At 37.0% G+C, this 12,496-nt stretch overlaps 1 protein-coding gene across 2 annotated transcripts in view; it reads left to right on the top strand.

Moving 5' to 3' along the window:
- LOC109036788 (uncharacterized) overlaps nucleotides 1-10,221 on the top strand; it is a 125,423-nt gene extending 115,202 nt beyond the window's left edge. For both annotated transcript variants that reach the window (XM_019051162.2, XM_019051161.2), the window contains 8 exons: nucleotides 1,056-1,371; nucleotides 3,379-3,610; nucleotides 3,959-4,186; nucleotides 4,662-4,907; nucleotides 5,921-6,041; nucleotides 6,769-6,948; nucleotides 7,789-7,903; nucleotides 8,844-10,221. In XM_019051162.2, coding sequence (XP_018906707.2) covers nucleotides 1,056-1,371; nucleotides 3,379-3,610; nucleotides 3,959-4,186; nucleotides 4,662-4,907; nucleotides 5,921-6,041; nucleotides 6,769-6,948; nucleotides 7,789-7,903; nucleotides 8,844-10,133 — 2,728 coding nt within the window. In that variant the 3' untranslated portion in view covers nucleotides 10,134-10,221. The remainder of the gene's footprint in view (nucleotides 1-1,055; nucleotides 1,372-3,378; nucleotides 3,611-3,958; nucleotides 4,187-4,661; nucleotides 4,908-5,920; nucleotides 6,042-6,768; nucleotides 6,949-7,788; nucleotides 7,904-8,843) is intronic.
- Nucleotides 10,222-12,496: the final 2,275 nt, after the last annotated feature.

Here is a 12,496-nt window from a genome sequence, read left to right as displayed (position 1 = left end):
ATTTAACATTTTGAAGACCTTGTTTTGATTGTATTCGCTCACCGCATTGTTCAATGGTTATTTGGTGAAGATGAGCGATTCCACCTCTAAAGATGTTCACTTAAAGAAAATATGACACAGTTGAAAAACATAGACTTTGTCAATTGTCAATGAGAATGGTTGAAAGTTATGAAGAGCGGTATGGAGTTGTGGATGTTTGCGGTTTTCCTCAGTCTATCTAAAATGAAAATTCAAGCGGAGAATGCTTGATCTTTGACGCGCTCTTAGCGCGCCTTCAATTTACGACGATACCACGCAGTTCCTCTGTGTTGTAATAGTTGCCTAGTCAGCCATCGTAACACGTAGCTGGTACCAGTTGGAATTGAATCGTCGTCGTTGATTGAAACAAGATAATCACCATCTCCGTGCATGATGTTACAGATTTCCCACATACCTTATTTTTCAAGAGAAAAACTTTTCATGCTTTTCCCTGAAAAGATTCACTACTTTTTTTCACTGCGTGAATCCTGTAAAAATTTAAAACATATGTATAGTGAGGTTGGTTTGCTTTCCTTTCGAAAAGGAAAAAAATATGCAACGGGAGCTTACGTTTCTAATCGTAATAATCAAGGTTTATGTTTTTATAACACTGGACCCTAAAAAGTATTGCCAGCATGACGTAATTACCAGAGAGCAATTGTCTTCAACACTATTGGATGCAAATGGGCGTTCGAACTCATCTCTTATAGTATCTATTTATTGTGTAAAATCAGCAATAATGTTTAAAAGATTCAGTAAACTGTATATTCTAATAATATTAACGGAATTTCAAAGCCCTCGGTTGAAGCTCCATAGATTGTTTCGATGAGAAACGTCTTGTTCATATCGCATCGGTAGAAAGTTGATCTAGTCTCGTGGTGTAATCAATGAGGCATGGAGCTCATCAACCGCCACAACTCAATTTCTAGAATCTATTCCTCGCCTTTCAATTCCTTGCCTTTTGATGTCTCACTTGTTTTTCTCATACTGTTTCTTTATTATTCATTTTTGTGAATTCATGTTTCATGAATGAGCAGGCATCGGCGGGCCGAGTCGAAGATCTGCTACCAGTCTGTGGGCTGCTTCCAGGAGTCGGGCCCGTACGGGTACATCGACATGCTGCCGAGCTCCCCGCAGGAGGTGAACACGCGCTTCCTGCTCTACAACTCGCGGAAAGGGCGTCGCGGGGACACGCCGCTCCTGGACGTCTCCTTCGGGAACATGTCCTCCGTCTGGGACTGGGCCGGCAAGGCCTTCAACATTTCCGCCCCGACCAAAGTCATCGTCCACGGATTCGGGAGCTCCTGCGCCAACGTCTGGGTCTACGAGATGCGCTCCGCTCTCATGACCGTGGTGAGATATACCTCCAATCCAATGGGGATGTTGCATGTCGACGGTGAAACTACCAAACCACGTATCTCGGTTTGCGACGTCGCAGACTTCCTGTCATACTTTATTTTTTAAATGAAAAACTACTTAACGTCTAGTCTTGATAATTTCTGTGATTTTTTCTCTTTGTGCGGAGAAAATTCTGTGAAAATTTCAAGGAATGATATTGATTTGGTCGACTTTAAAAAAATAAAATGCGAGCGTAGATTTTTAAACACCGCAAACGAGATACGTGCCTTGTTAGTTTCACCGTCGATGTGTGAGGAATTTGTCATTTGACCATTTATTCAATTCAGGGTGTCTAGCATCAGGAAAAAATCGGAAAATATCAGGAATTTTGGCCGATCAGGAAAAAAATCAGGAAAATCGGAAAATTCGGACGTTTTATCAGGAATTTTTCTTACGCGAATCTTTTCAGCGGAGAAAGTCTTACTGTTTTTTGCCTACCGTGCCTGGAGTCGAGCAAAATCAGGAAAATATCAGGGATTTTCAAAATGAAAAATTCAGGAATTTTTTATGCAATATCAGGAAAAATCAGAAAAATATCAGGATTTTTCAAAATTAAAAAATACTAGACACCCTGTTCATATGTAAAAGTTTGCGAGAAACACGATGGTCCCACTGGGTTTCTCTGAAATCGACTCCCAAGCTTAAAAAAAGCTCTCAAGTTGAGGCGGAAATGGAGAAGATATCCCACGCTATCCTGAGAGTCCACCTCTACATCAAGGCGAACTCTCCATGCAAAGATAGGGAGCAAATACATTAGCAGTGATGTCGTGTTTTCGGTTTTAGTGTCCCCAAATAAAGTGGCAGCCATGTCAATGTATTTGCTTCCTATCTTTGCATGGAGAGTTTGTCTCGATGTAGAGGTGGACTCTCAGAATAGCGTGGGATATCCCCTCCATTTTGGCCTCGACTTAAGAGCTTTTTTTTCAGCTTGGGAGTTGATTTCAGAGAAAACCAGTGGCACCATCGTGTTTCTCGCGAACTTTTACATAAGAATGAATAGTCAAATCGCAACCTTTCTAAACGATAGACACAGAGGGCAAATGGAAAATGAAGCAATCCTATCGATGGAAGCAGGTGGTTACAGTGGAGTAAGTATGTAGTAGACAAACGAATGGCAACTCGCGAGATACTCCTTATAGTCAGTCCATCTTTTTTCCCTTAGTCTGTAAAATACCACTTGTTTCAACCAATAGGATCACTCCATTTCTCTTTTGTCTGTCGCTGTGTTTATAGCAGTATACTTAGGTGATATTCGTTGACCCAAGTAAGAGATGGTGCAATAAATTGCGATGACATGATAAAATTATCGTTATTCGTTACCGTATTGGAGTGTTGTACCTGTTGCCTATCAGCTAAATGAAGGGGCACCTATTATTGACACGCATGACAATAAAATTGAATTGCAACTTTTTTGTGCATTGCAAATTTTTAATCTTTCGTCTGATCGTTCCAAATCGGCATTTGGTAACCAGATTATGCAAGTATGTCACAATTTTATGGTAAAAGAATTGCAAATTAATTGCAAAAAGTTGAATTCGATTTCAATGCTTTTGTCGCAAAATGCTCCTCAAGGACTCAGGTTGGCTAATTTTTGAGATTTTGACAGAAAACCCCCTAGAGCCCCAAAAAATAAGCTACAGGCTTTTTAAGATGTTTTATTTCTGCCAAAGCTGTGGGGTTGTTAAAAGTGTGTTCAGAGGAGGCAAACTTTTATTAGGCCAAAGTGGGATGGGGGGAGGGTATGGAGGCCAAATGTCATTAAATCTCAAAATGATCACCTAAAATGCACATGACATTGCCCCCCCCCCCTATGACAGCCAGCATTAGCAGCATGTATTGCCTTTTCAAGTATTTTTATGAAATGTATTTTAGGAATCGCAAAATTAGGCAGGAATCACTTTTTTGATCATGGTCAGGTATTAATGTTATTTTGTCGACTAAGTTGGAATTTTTGTTTTACAGGAAGATTGCAATGTGATATGTGTGGATTGGGAGAACGGAGCGACTATCCCAAACTATGTGCGAGCAGCAGCTAACACGAGGCTAGTCGGGAAGCAGGTTGCCATGTTAGTCGAGGGCCTCCACACGAAATTGAAATTACCCATCGATAACGTACATATGATTGGATTCAGTCTTGGTGCCCATGTAGCAGGGTTTGCCGGTGCTGAACTCAAAAATCTCAGCCGTATCACAGGTACGCTAACATTTTTCTCAGTGGCTCTACTGAAGAATATGAGTTATTCTAATCTTATGACTTTTTCAATAGATTTTAACATCAAGAAGACTCAGACTAATGTGAGCGGCCTTTTTTTATTTAAAAGGAGATACACTTTAAGCTAAGTATTTCATGAAAAATGATATCATACACACTTTGAACTGTCTTGATCTAGAGCAAAAAGTGAATATGCTCATTCCTCAACACATTCAATTAAGACAAATTCTGATCTTTCAATTTTTTTAAAAATGAATGAACTACTTAGTTACGAAAAATCATGTGGAATTTCTTATTAATCAACCGAATTTTTTGTTGATTTTTAATTAGGTCTGGATCCAGCTGGACCATTATTCGAGAGCCAAGACCCAAGAGCAAGATTAGACTCCACTGATGCCAAATTTGTGGATGTGATTCACTCAAACGGAGAAAATCTAATATTGGGAGGTCTTGGTTCATGGCAACCAATGGGCCACGTGGATTTTTACCCAAATGGAGGTCGAATGCAGAAAGGCTGTACTAATTTATTTGTAGGAGCTGTTACCGATATCTTATGGTGTAAGTAGATGCTTGATTCAATCTATGTACCACATTTTTAATTACACTGTAGGTGGTTAGTTTAGGTACGCAACTATTAAGTTAGCCTAATTATCGAATTCTTCCTTTTATTTTTCTTGGATATTTTCTTATATACAATGAACATTAGATTATTTAAACCTGTGTAGCCGGTGGCTGGTAGATGATGGAAATTATAGATAATTCAGAGCTTACAAGCTTTATTTTGATGGTCTACATTCGTTAAAATTGATGAAATGTTTGATGAAATTTGAAGAAAAATTTTGTTGTACAACAGTAGATGTGTGCTCTTTAAGTAACTTATTCTTGACATTTAGGACGATTACATATCTACTATATAAACCTCGATGAATCTCTAAAAAGATTTGACTGTGAGAGGGGACACATGCAGTGGTAATCCTGAATCTATTTTTTATTTATTTATTTTATAATATATTCGATTTATTTTGGTTTTTAGCTGCCTCAGAAGTATATGGACGAAGCTTGTGCAACCACCGCAGAGCGTACAAATTCTTCACTGACAGTGTGTCACCGCGTTGTCATTTTCCTGCTGTTGCCTGTGAATCCTATGACAAATACCTGAAGGGTGAATGTTTCACCTGCAAAGACGAAACGGAGTGTGGTAATATGGGCTACTATGCTGATAAATCCAACGGCCGTGGAACACTCTACTTGCTGACAAGGGAGGAGGAGCCTTTTTGTGGTAGGATTTTTTCTGAATCATCCCTTCTGACTGAATATTATTTTTCTTTGTTTTGTCTAGGAATGAATAGCATCATGAGAGGAAAGTCTTCTCTTCAGGAAAAAAGTCTTAAGAGAGTAGAAACTCAATAGATACTTTTTAGTCTTGATCAATTCTTGGTTTTTAATCTCCTGTGATTAGGCCTTTTACCTACGCTTGGCTGCATCGAGGGGGGGGGGGGGGGCAAATTTTTTAAACGATAATACGTTGGGTATAAAATTTTGCATTAGGAAGAAAACAAATGATAAAAAGGAAAAATGTAAATAGCATGCTTTGGCACGTATTTTCTGACGCAGGGGAATATCCTTTTCATTTTATCACTGGCTGAAATTCTAATGTATTATTTTGTGGAACTGCCAGTTAGATCCTAACCCTTCCTCCTGGCTCGTCTTTTTCAAGAGAGAATTCCCCTACCATTTAATACCAAAATTACTGGACCACAACGTTTAGGTACTCATCTAGAGTATGTTGAATTATGCTTCCCTTTTCTTAAAGTCTTAGAAGCCATTCCTTACATCTACAAGTATTACAAAGAGAGGTTTCATCTAGAAAAGGAGTCATGATCAAAATCATAAGTTAAACAGTTTTCAATATTTGATGAATCCATTCAAAGATGTGGCCCTGGAAGTGGGGTTTGAGAGATGAGGATGCTCGTTGCCACAAACAATTTCTCAAAAAAAGCTTATTTCCCTAAATTTTCGTCAGCAGCCCTTAATGTTTCAGAAGGTCAATTTTTTTTGGTTTTTATAAAAATAAATCTTCATCATTTATCCTTTTCCCAACGGTATGCTTCTAATCGAAGTTTCAAGTCAGAAATTTTTAGTGATTGGCTACACAAAAGCTCTTTTAAATTTGGCCATTTTTGCTCAGGGGTTACTTCAAACAAGAGACTAGGTATCGTGTATTTTGAAGATTTGCAACATCATATTAAATTATATTTTAACTCAGCTTGCATTGTGTCTTTTAATTTTCAGCTCATCAGTATCTCGTGAAAATTGAAACCACTCCTATAACTCCTCCTGCCATTAGCTTCGGAAAAATTCAAGTTACATTGATTGGTGATCTCGAACTGAATGAAACTTTTACCATCACTCAGTAAGTGTACCTCCATCATTACTGCATTCCTATGCAATTATAGAGCTTATTTTCATGTTTTCTTTAGTTGAATTTACTTCGTTTATGCACTCTAATTTGCTCCGAAATTGGTACTCCAAAATTGGCAGAACATATTTACTACCCTTTTTCATTATTACAATCATTTAACGAAAGGACTACTGTTTGATTGGTTTGCATGAACTCTAAATAAATGTTGTCTTTTTAATGAAAACAAATATCAACTTAAAATTGGAACCTCTGTCTTGACTTCCCATAAAACTTGAACTTGGTAAGCTTTAAAAAAGAGTAAGTATCAATGTTTTTACCAACACATTTGGACATATCAATGCTAAAAGGAACTATGTTGCACACAAATCCAATGTACATAGTTCCGTTTAGCATTAATGCGTCCATTTTGCATTTTGTAATAATTTTTTATGCATTTTTTCTTTCGTTATTTTTAGGCTTAAAAACTTCATCTGGAACAAGAAATCACGGCAGAGTGTTTTGAGATTCAATGGCAGGTCAATTTTTAGTGAATGACCAAAATTTACTCCAATTTGTGCGTATGTTTCAATCAACAGGGTAGTTCGTGAGGGCAGTCCATTAATTATGCAATACCTACCTACTGAATACAAGAATTCTAGATACCCCCCTCCCCCCTCTTATCATGTAACCCCTTTACAATCATGTGTGTAATTCCTAACGTTTGTTTCTTTTAATGCAGAAAAGAGGATGAAGAACTTCTAGCTGGAAGAACCGTAAGCCGTATTATCGTTCCTCACCCTGCACTTCAAGAATTTCGAGCGGTCCAAGTTCTTTACATAGCATACAGCGGCTGGTTATCAAGTGGACTCCCAAGATGGAGTATTGATAAAGTCACACTCACTGATACATTTGGGAAAAGGTGTGCATATTGTTCTGAATAAATATTCAATTACTATATCCTCCTTTTTAATAGATAACACTGAGAAAAGGCTGTTGAGATGTTACAGTTCATTAAAAGTTGGATTACTTTGATCTATTTCGCTTATAATTAATCTTAAAGTCGGTATTAATTATGAGTGTAATAGATATCATCCAGGCTCGGTCTTGAAATAAGCGGAATGTTTTGTATATGTATCTGGTGGATGAAAAATATTCAATTATCAAAATATTAAAGGATGCACTAAGAGCAAAAATTACAGTGTCAGGTAAAGATGTAGTAGGTTTATTTGGAACAGCACAAATTGGTCAACTGCTTTAAAATTTTGGAAAAATACAAAGAGAATCTTGTTTCTTCGGGGAAAAAAAATTATTAGGTATCTAAGAGTTTCTAAGAAAGAGGTTTATCATTTTTTCCCCCCAATACTTTCATATAGGAGGAATTGCAATTTTTCGATGTGGAAGGTTACACTTTCGGCATTTTTCACGAACAATTCAAGACATTCAGTAAAGAACAGTTTTCAAATTAAAATTTCCTTAGAACTTAGTGAGAAAAATCACCATTATAGCAGTAAAAATGCTGAGTTTTATTTTTATGCGGGCATATCAAATTATAATATTGTCTCACATCATTCGCAATGGTGTTTATTATCATCGGATTCCCTCTTCCCCCCCCCCCAAATATTTCATTGACTACCCAAATTAAGATTTGATCCAATCATCTACATTTACCCAGCCTAATCGACGTCGCCTGAGTGGATTTGAATTTTATCCAAGTTGCTGTCATTTCATTCATCTTAAATTGTGTTGCTTTTTTTTCCAGTTTGTCTGTGTGCAAAAAAGATTTAGTTTTGGAATCGGGCATTGGCATCGTCCTGCCATTACTATCCGGTGAATGCAACTCCGTAATTTCAGATGAAGTCTGGCAAGCAAATAATGTAAGTACATGGTTCCTATTTTTCAACAGTTGTCAGAATTTTAAGTGCAAATCTTAGCACAATTACAAACCCCTGTAATAATCTCTTCCACATTTTATTCTTGTATAAGCATAGCTCCCAAACTACAGCAGGTACATCACTTGCCTTTTTTTCATTATATTTGCAAAATGTGCAATTGAAATCTTCTTAAAAATCTGTCAAAATACAGCCAGGATCCATGAATATAAGATTTTATCAATCACTTCATTAATCATCCATAGAATTTGTAGACTTTGCAAAATCTAAATTTGAGTAATACAATTCCAGTTTTATGTCAGGGCCCTCTTTTAATGATTCACGAAAGTCGCAGCATGACATTCTCAATATCTGTTCACAAGATATAGTCTCACTATGAACTTTAAATCTGTCCATAAATTTCTTAACTGTCTAGCTATTTTCCTGATTTTTTTTTCTTTCCCCTGTTGAAGTGCATTTTATGTCCTTCTCTGTAAGTAAGAGTAACTCTATTGAAGACCTCTCTTATCTTCATACTTTTCATTTATGGACAGCCCCAGCCAGTCCCCCATAGGTACACTTTGATAATGATGAAACAGGTGAAAGGAAAACACTGGAGGTCCAGTCCCAAAATGTTCAGGCTGAGGATGTCTTAGTTTTAGGAGATTATTGCTGTATAAAAATAAAATATTTTTCTATTGCGTACTTACTGTGCCTCAGAAAAAAAAGAAAAAAGGAAAGAAAACTAACACATATCCAGCACTTACCTACAGAAGAACATTTTAACTGAAAGACATTTTTTTTCTAATTTCGTATTTTTACTTGTGAATATTCCAGATAGTTTTGCTAAACAATTGTATATCCTATAGAAACTGTACATCAAAATTTCGATGAAAGAAACTTTCATAATCTTTTATTGATCTAGTCTTTTCTTTTTATTTTTCAGGATACCAACAATAACATTATTGCCAACAGCTACAACAACTCTTTTGAAAAATACAGACCTCTTACTCAAGTGATACAGATTGGCGATGAAGTTCTCACAGGAAATTCAAGCTCAGAGAGGGAGTCGGACAAAAACAAATTAGAAAACGCAGAATCCAATTACTACAATGTAGAATGGAAGCCTGTCATTGATTACGCAGAGATTGGAAATCCAGGGAACAGCATTGACTCTCTCAGAAAGTATGACCCTGAAAACAGTGGACGCGGCTTCTTGCAAGCAGAATACACTGACTCCAACAATAATACGACCAAAAATTTTACAACCTCTGAACCAGAGCTGTTGCAAAATGGCACCACCGAGTCAACAGTGAACAACATCGTAACACTTTCCAGCGTTGCGAAAGATAAAGTTCTAAACTCTACGGGAGGTTCTACAGCCTCTGCGCCCTCCGCTGTTACACAACCTAGTATACCACTAAGTTCCAGTTACTCATTGAAAAATGACAATAGTAGTAGTGAGAATTATGTAGAGAAATCGATTAATTTAAAACCGGACCGACCGTATGAATTTGTGATAGATGGTGAGAGTGATGCGTTCTTACACCGCAACGTGACAACTGCCAGGGCGGAAATCAAAGAGCCTATCTTGAAGGCAACGTCCACCAAAGCCCCGATGATCCGCGCTCGAGGCATCAAAGTCAATGACTCAGGTTGGATGCCGCAGCAAGATTTGAATCCTCCGTCAATTGGAGCGACCGAATCCTGGCAACATTGGCGGACAAATAGTACCAAATTTACACAGATTCCTGTGTCCTCAGAGAGATCTTACTCTGCCTTAACTGTACAGTATTTACCACAACGGCTGATTCAATTTTTAGAGCAAGCAGAAAAGTATGCAAGGCTCGCATTTTCCCCGTTTATAACTGAATCAAGTCAAAATAATTCCTCCAACCAAAAATCAGACCGCACCACGCGGAGGCTGAGGTACCTACCCACCTCTTTCCTAGGCACTCATACAAATTCAAAGGGTGAAAATGAAGGGTCCAAAACCCCCAAATCAGACTTAGAGACTAGCGCAAGCGAGTATAGGAATTTTCATATAATGATTCCGCACCTGGCGGTGGAAAAGATCAATAAATTAAATAATGAGCGCAAGTACATTCCTCTTAGGTACAATGTTGATAGTTCAACTCAACAAAAAGCTGGGCTCAAGCTTAGACTGAACAATGCCATTAGAGAACATATGGAGGTACCTCTTGTCGAAGAAGTTACTGATGATGAATCTAGTTAATAGATCGTTTATTTATTTTAGTTTTAAGTTTTGTTAAAGTTTAAATGTTGCTCCTAGTGTATTTATAAGAATAAACTATTTCGGTTGATTTTGATTTTGTTTCATTACTGAGAGTCCCTTTTAAGAAATCTGTCAAAAAAATACAAAATTTGGAAGGAATTCTAGCTTCCTATGAACCACTAGCCAATGCTGGCGATGAAGTATCACAACGCAAAATTAGTGAAGTTGATTTTGATATATTTCTGCCAAACAGAACTATGTGCATTGAGACATGAGTCCTGAGACCCATAAGAATATATGCATAACAGAACTCACGTCATAATGAACATAGTTCCGTTTGGTAAAAATACGTCCATCTAGCATTCTGGATGATAAAAAGTGTGCCAGAACTTTTAAAATGCTGAATTACCTACCACAGCAATTAGTTTTACGTCTTGGCATTGCTAAAGTAACTGCTGTTCTCACACACTTTTTTTTACATCCAGAATGCCAAATCAAAATCATTTTTTTTTTTTTCAGTGATGGTACATTTTAAAAAAAAAAAATTTTTCATAGAGCACGGCAAGTTCATAAAAAATTTACAAATTTTCCAATTTTAGGTTCTTCTATCCAGCCGTGGTTAGAGCTCTTTTAATTAAGAATCTTGGTTACATAAATAAATTCATAAATTATCAAGGTTGTTTGGAAAAATAGGAGAAATTACAAGAAAATTAGAGTCTATGAAAAGTAAGATTACGCACTCTAAAAGTGCAACATAGGATCCGGTATCTTGATTTTTGTATTTACATTCAATGATATACCGAAGACAGCTGATCTTCTGTCACAATGCCAAAGTGCATAAACCTATTTGGCATGAATTCTAATAACGGAGGTATGTCAACGAAATACCTTCTTCCCTTGCAAGTATTTTAACAAGGAAGAGATTTGCGAACTTATAAAGTGCTTCTGTTCAATCTTAAAGATGAAAGATTTGTTGTAAGAGAGAGAAAAAAAAAGTTTGATCTCGAAAAGAGGTATTAAATCAGACGGACATAAAGGAAGGCAAATGAAGCATTAGTCCCATTTTATAAGTTAGAATCCACAGCCACTCTTCAAGTAGCATATAGACCAAAACGGAATTCATGTACCTAGCAAAATTTTTCCCATCAATCTTCATTCAAAACGGTCGCCTTATAAAGGCGTAATCTGATGTACACAATAATGTGATCTCCATCAAAAGAGGTACAAAATAAATAATAAAGAATCGCGTTTAGTAAAAAGGAACCAGCGCGATTACAATGTTGTAAAATGTTGCTTCCTGAGAATAATGTAAACAATTTCAGAGAATAGCAAATGTTATCTGCTTCCCACCAAAGAATTGTCGATGGACCACTAGACAAGGTACGAATTTCGGCATTCTAATTCATGTTTCTTCACCAAAATTTCACATAAAACACGATGCGCACAACGAAAATTACCGAAATCAACTCCTTCTGAAGATATCTGATGATTCTTGTGCGTGAATTGAAATCACCCGCTCATGAAAACTCAATGCTCTACGTGATTCACATCGCGCTCTAAACGTTATCATGAACGTCTCTGCGATAAAAAAATCTGGCAACCTCAATCTTGACGCTTTGGCTCAGCTATAGCAAATTACTTATAGTTTGAAAAACACATGGTGGGAAATGAACATTGCTTGATTGAGAAGCTTGCTGAAATCGTTGTAGTGCGCGCTTTGACTCACGTAGAGCTTTGAGTTTCTTGTGAGCGGGCAGTTCAAATTCCTCGTAACCAATTTTTTTTTTTATTATTTATTTGCACAAATAAAATATAACAATTGTACATGTAGACTTTTAGACTTTTCGTCTTTAAAAAGTTTAGATTTAATTCTTAGTCTATATATATTCTAAGTAAACTAGTTTTAATCTATTAGTTACCAACCTAAGATGAACAGGTGGAAAGTAGAACCTAGTTATTCATTGGCTAACAATGGTTCCATTTTTTAAGGTTGCGTTTATGACGGGTTTTCCGTCAAAAACAAACCGTTTCTCCTTTAATGTCCGTTTAACGGAACATTTGGAGGCGTGAGGATTTATTTATAAGACTTTACGTCTTAAGTAAATTAATAAAGGGGAACAGGCTTTTCAAGAGCGAATGTGTGCCGAGAGAAATTGAGTTAAAAGAGAACATAGATTTGAAATTTGGTTAACTAATTGATTAATTTGAGCTTGAGATTGAGATAAGAGATTGATGATATCCGGTGTTGGAGTGTTTAATGCTTCTCCTTTGGAAGCTGTAGCGGCTGCATATGATTTGCCAGACTGATATTTTGGGCCAGGTTGATTTTGAGGGACTGGTTGATGGTTCCAGAAAATTGGTTT

This window comes from Bemisia tabaci, chromosome 6 (genome assembly GCF_918797505.1).
Source record: "Bemisia tabaci chromosome 6, PGI_BMITA_v3".
In the NCBI taxonomy this organism is placed as follows: Eukaryota; Metazoa; Arthropoda; class Insecta; order Hemiptera; family Aleyrodidae; genus Bemisia; species Bemisia tabaci.
This window is presented reverse-complemented; position numbering and strand designations above follow the sequence as displayed.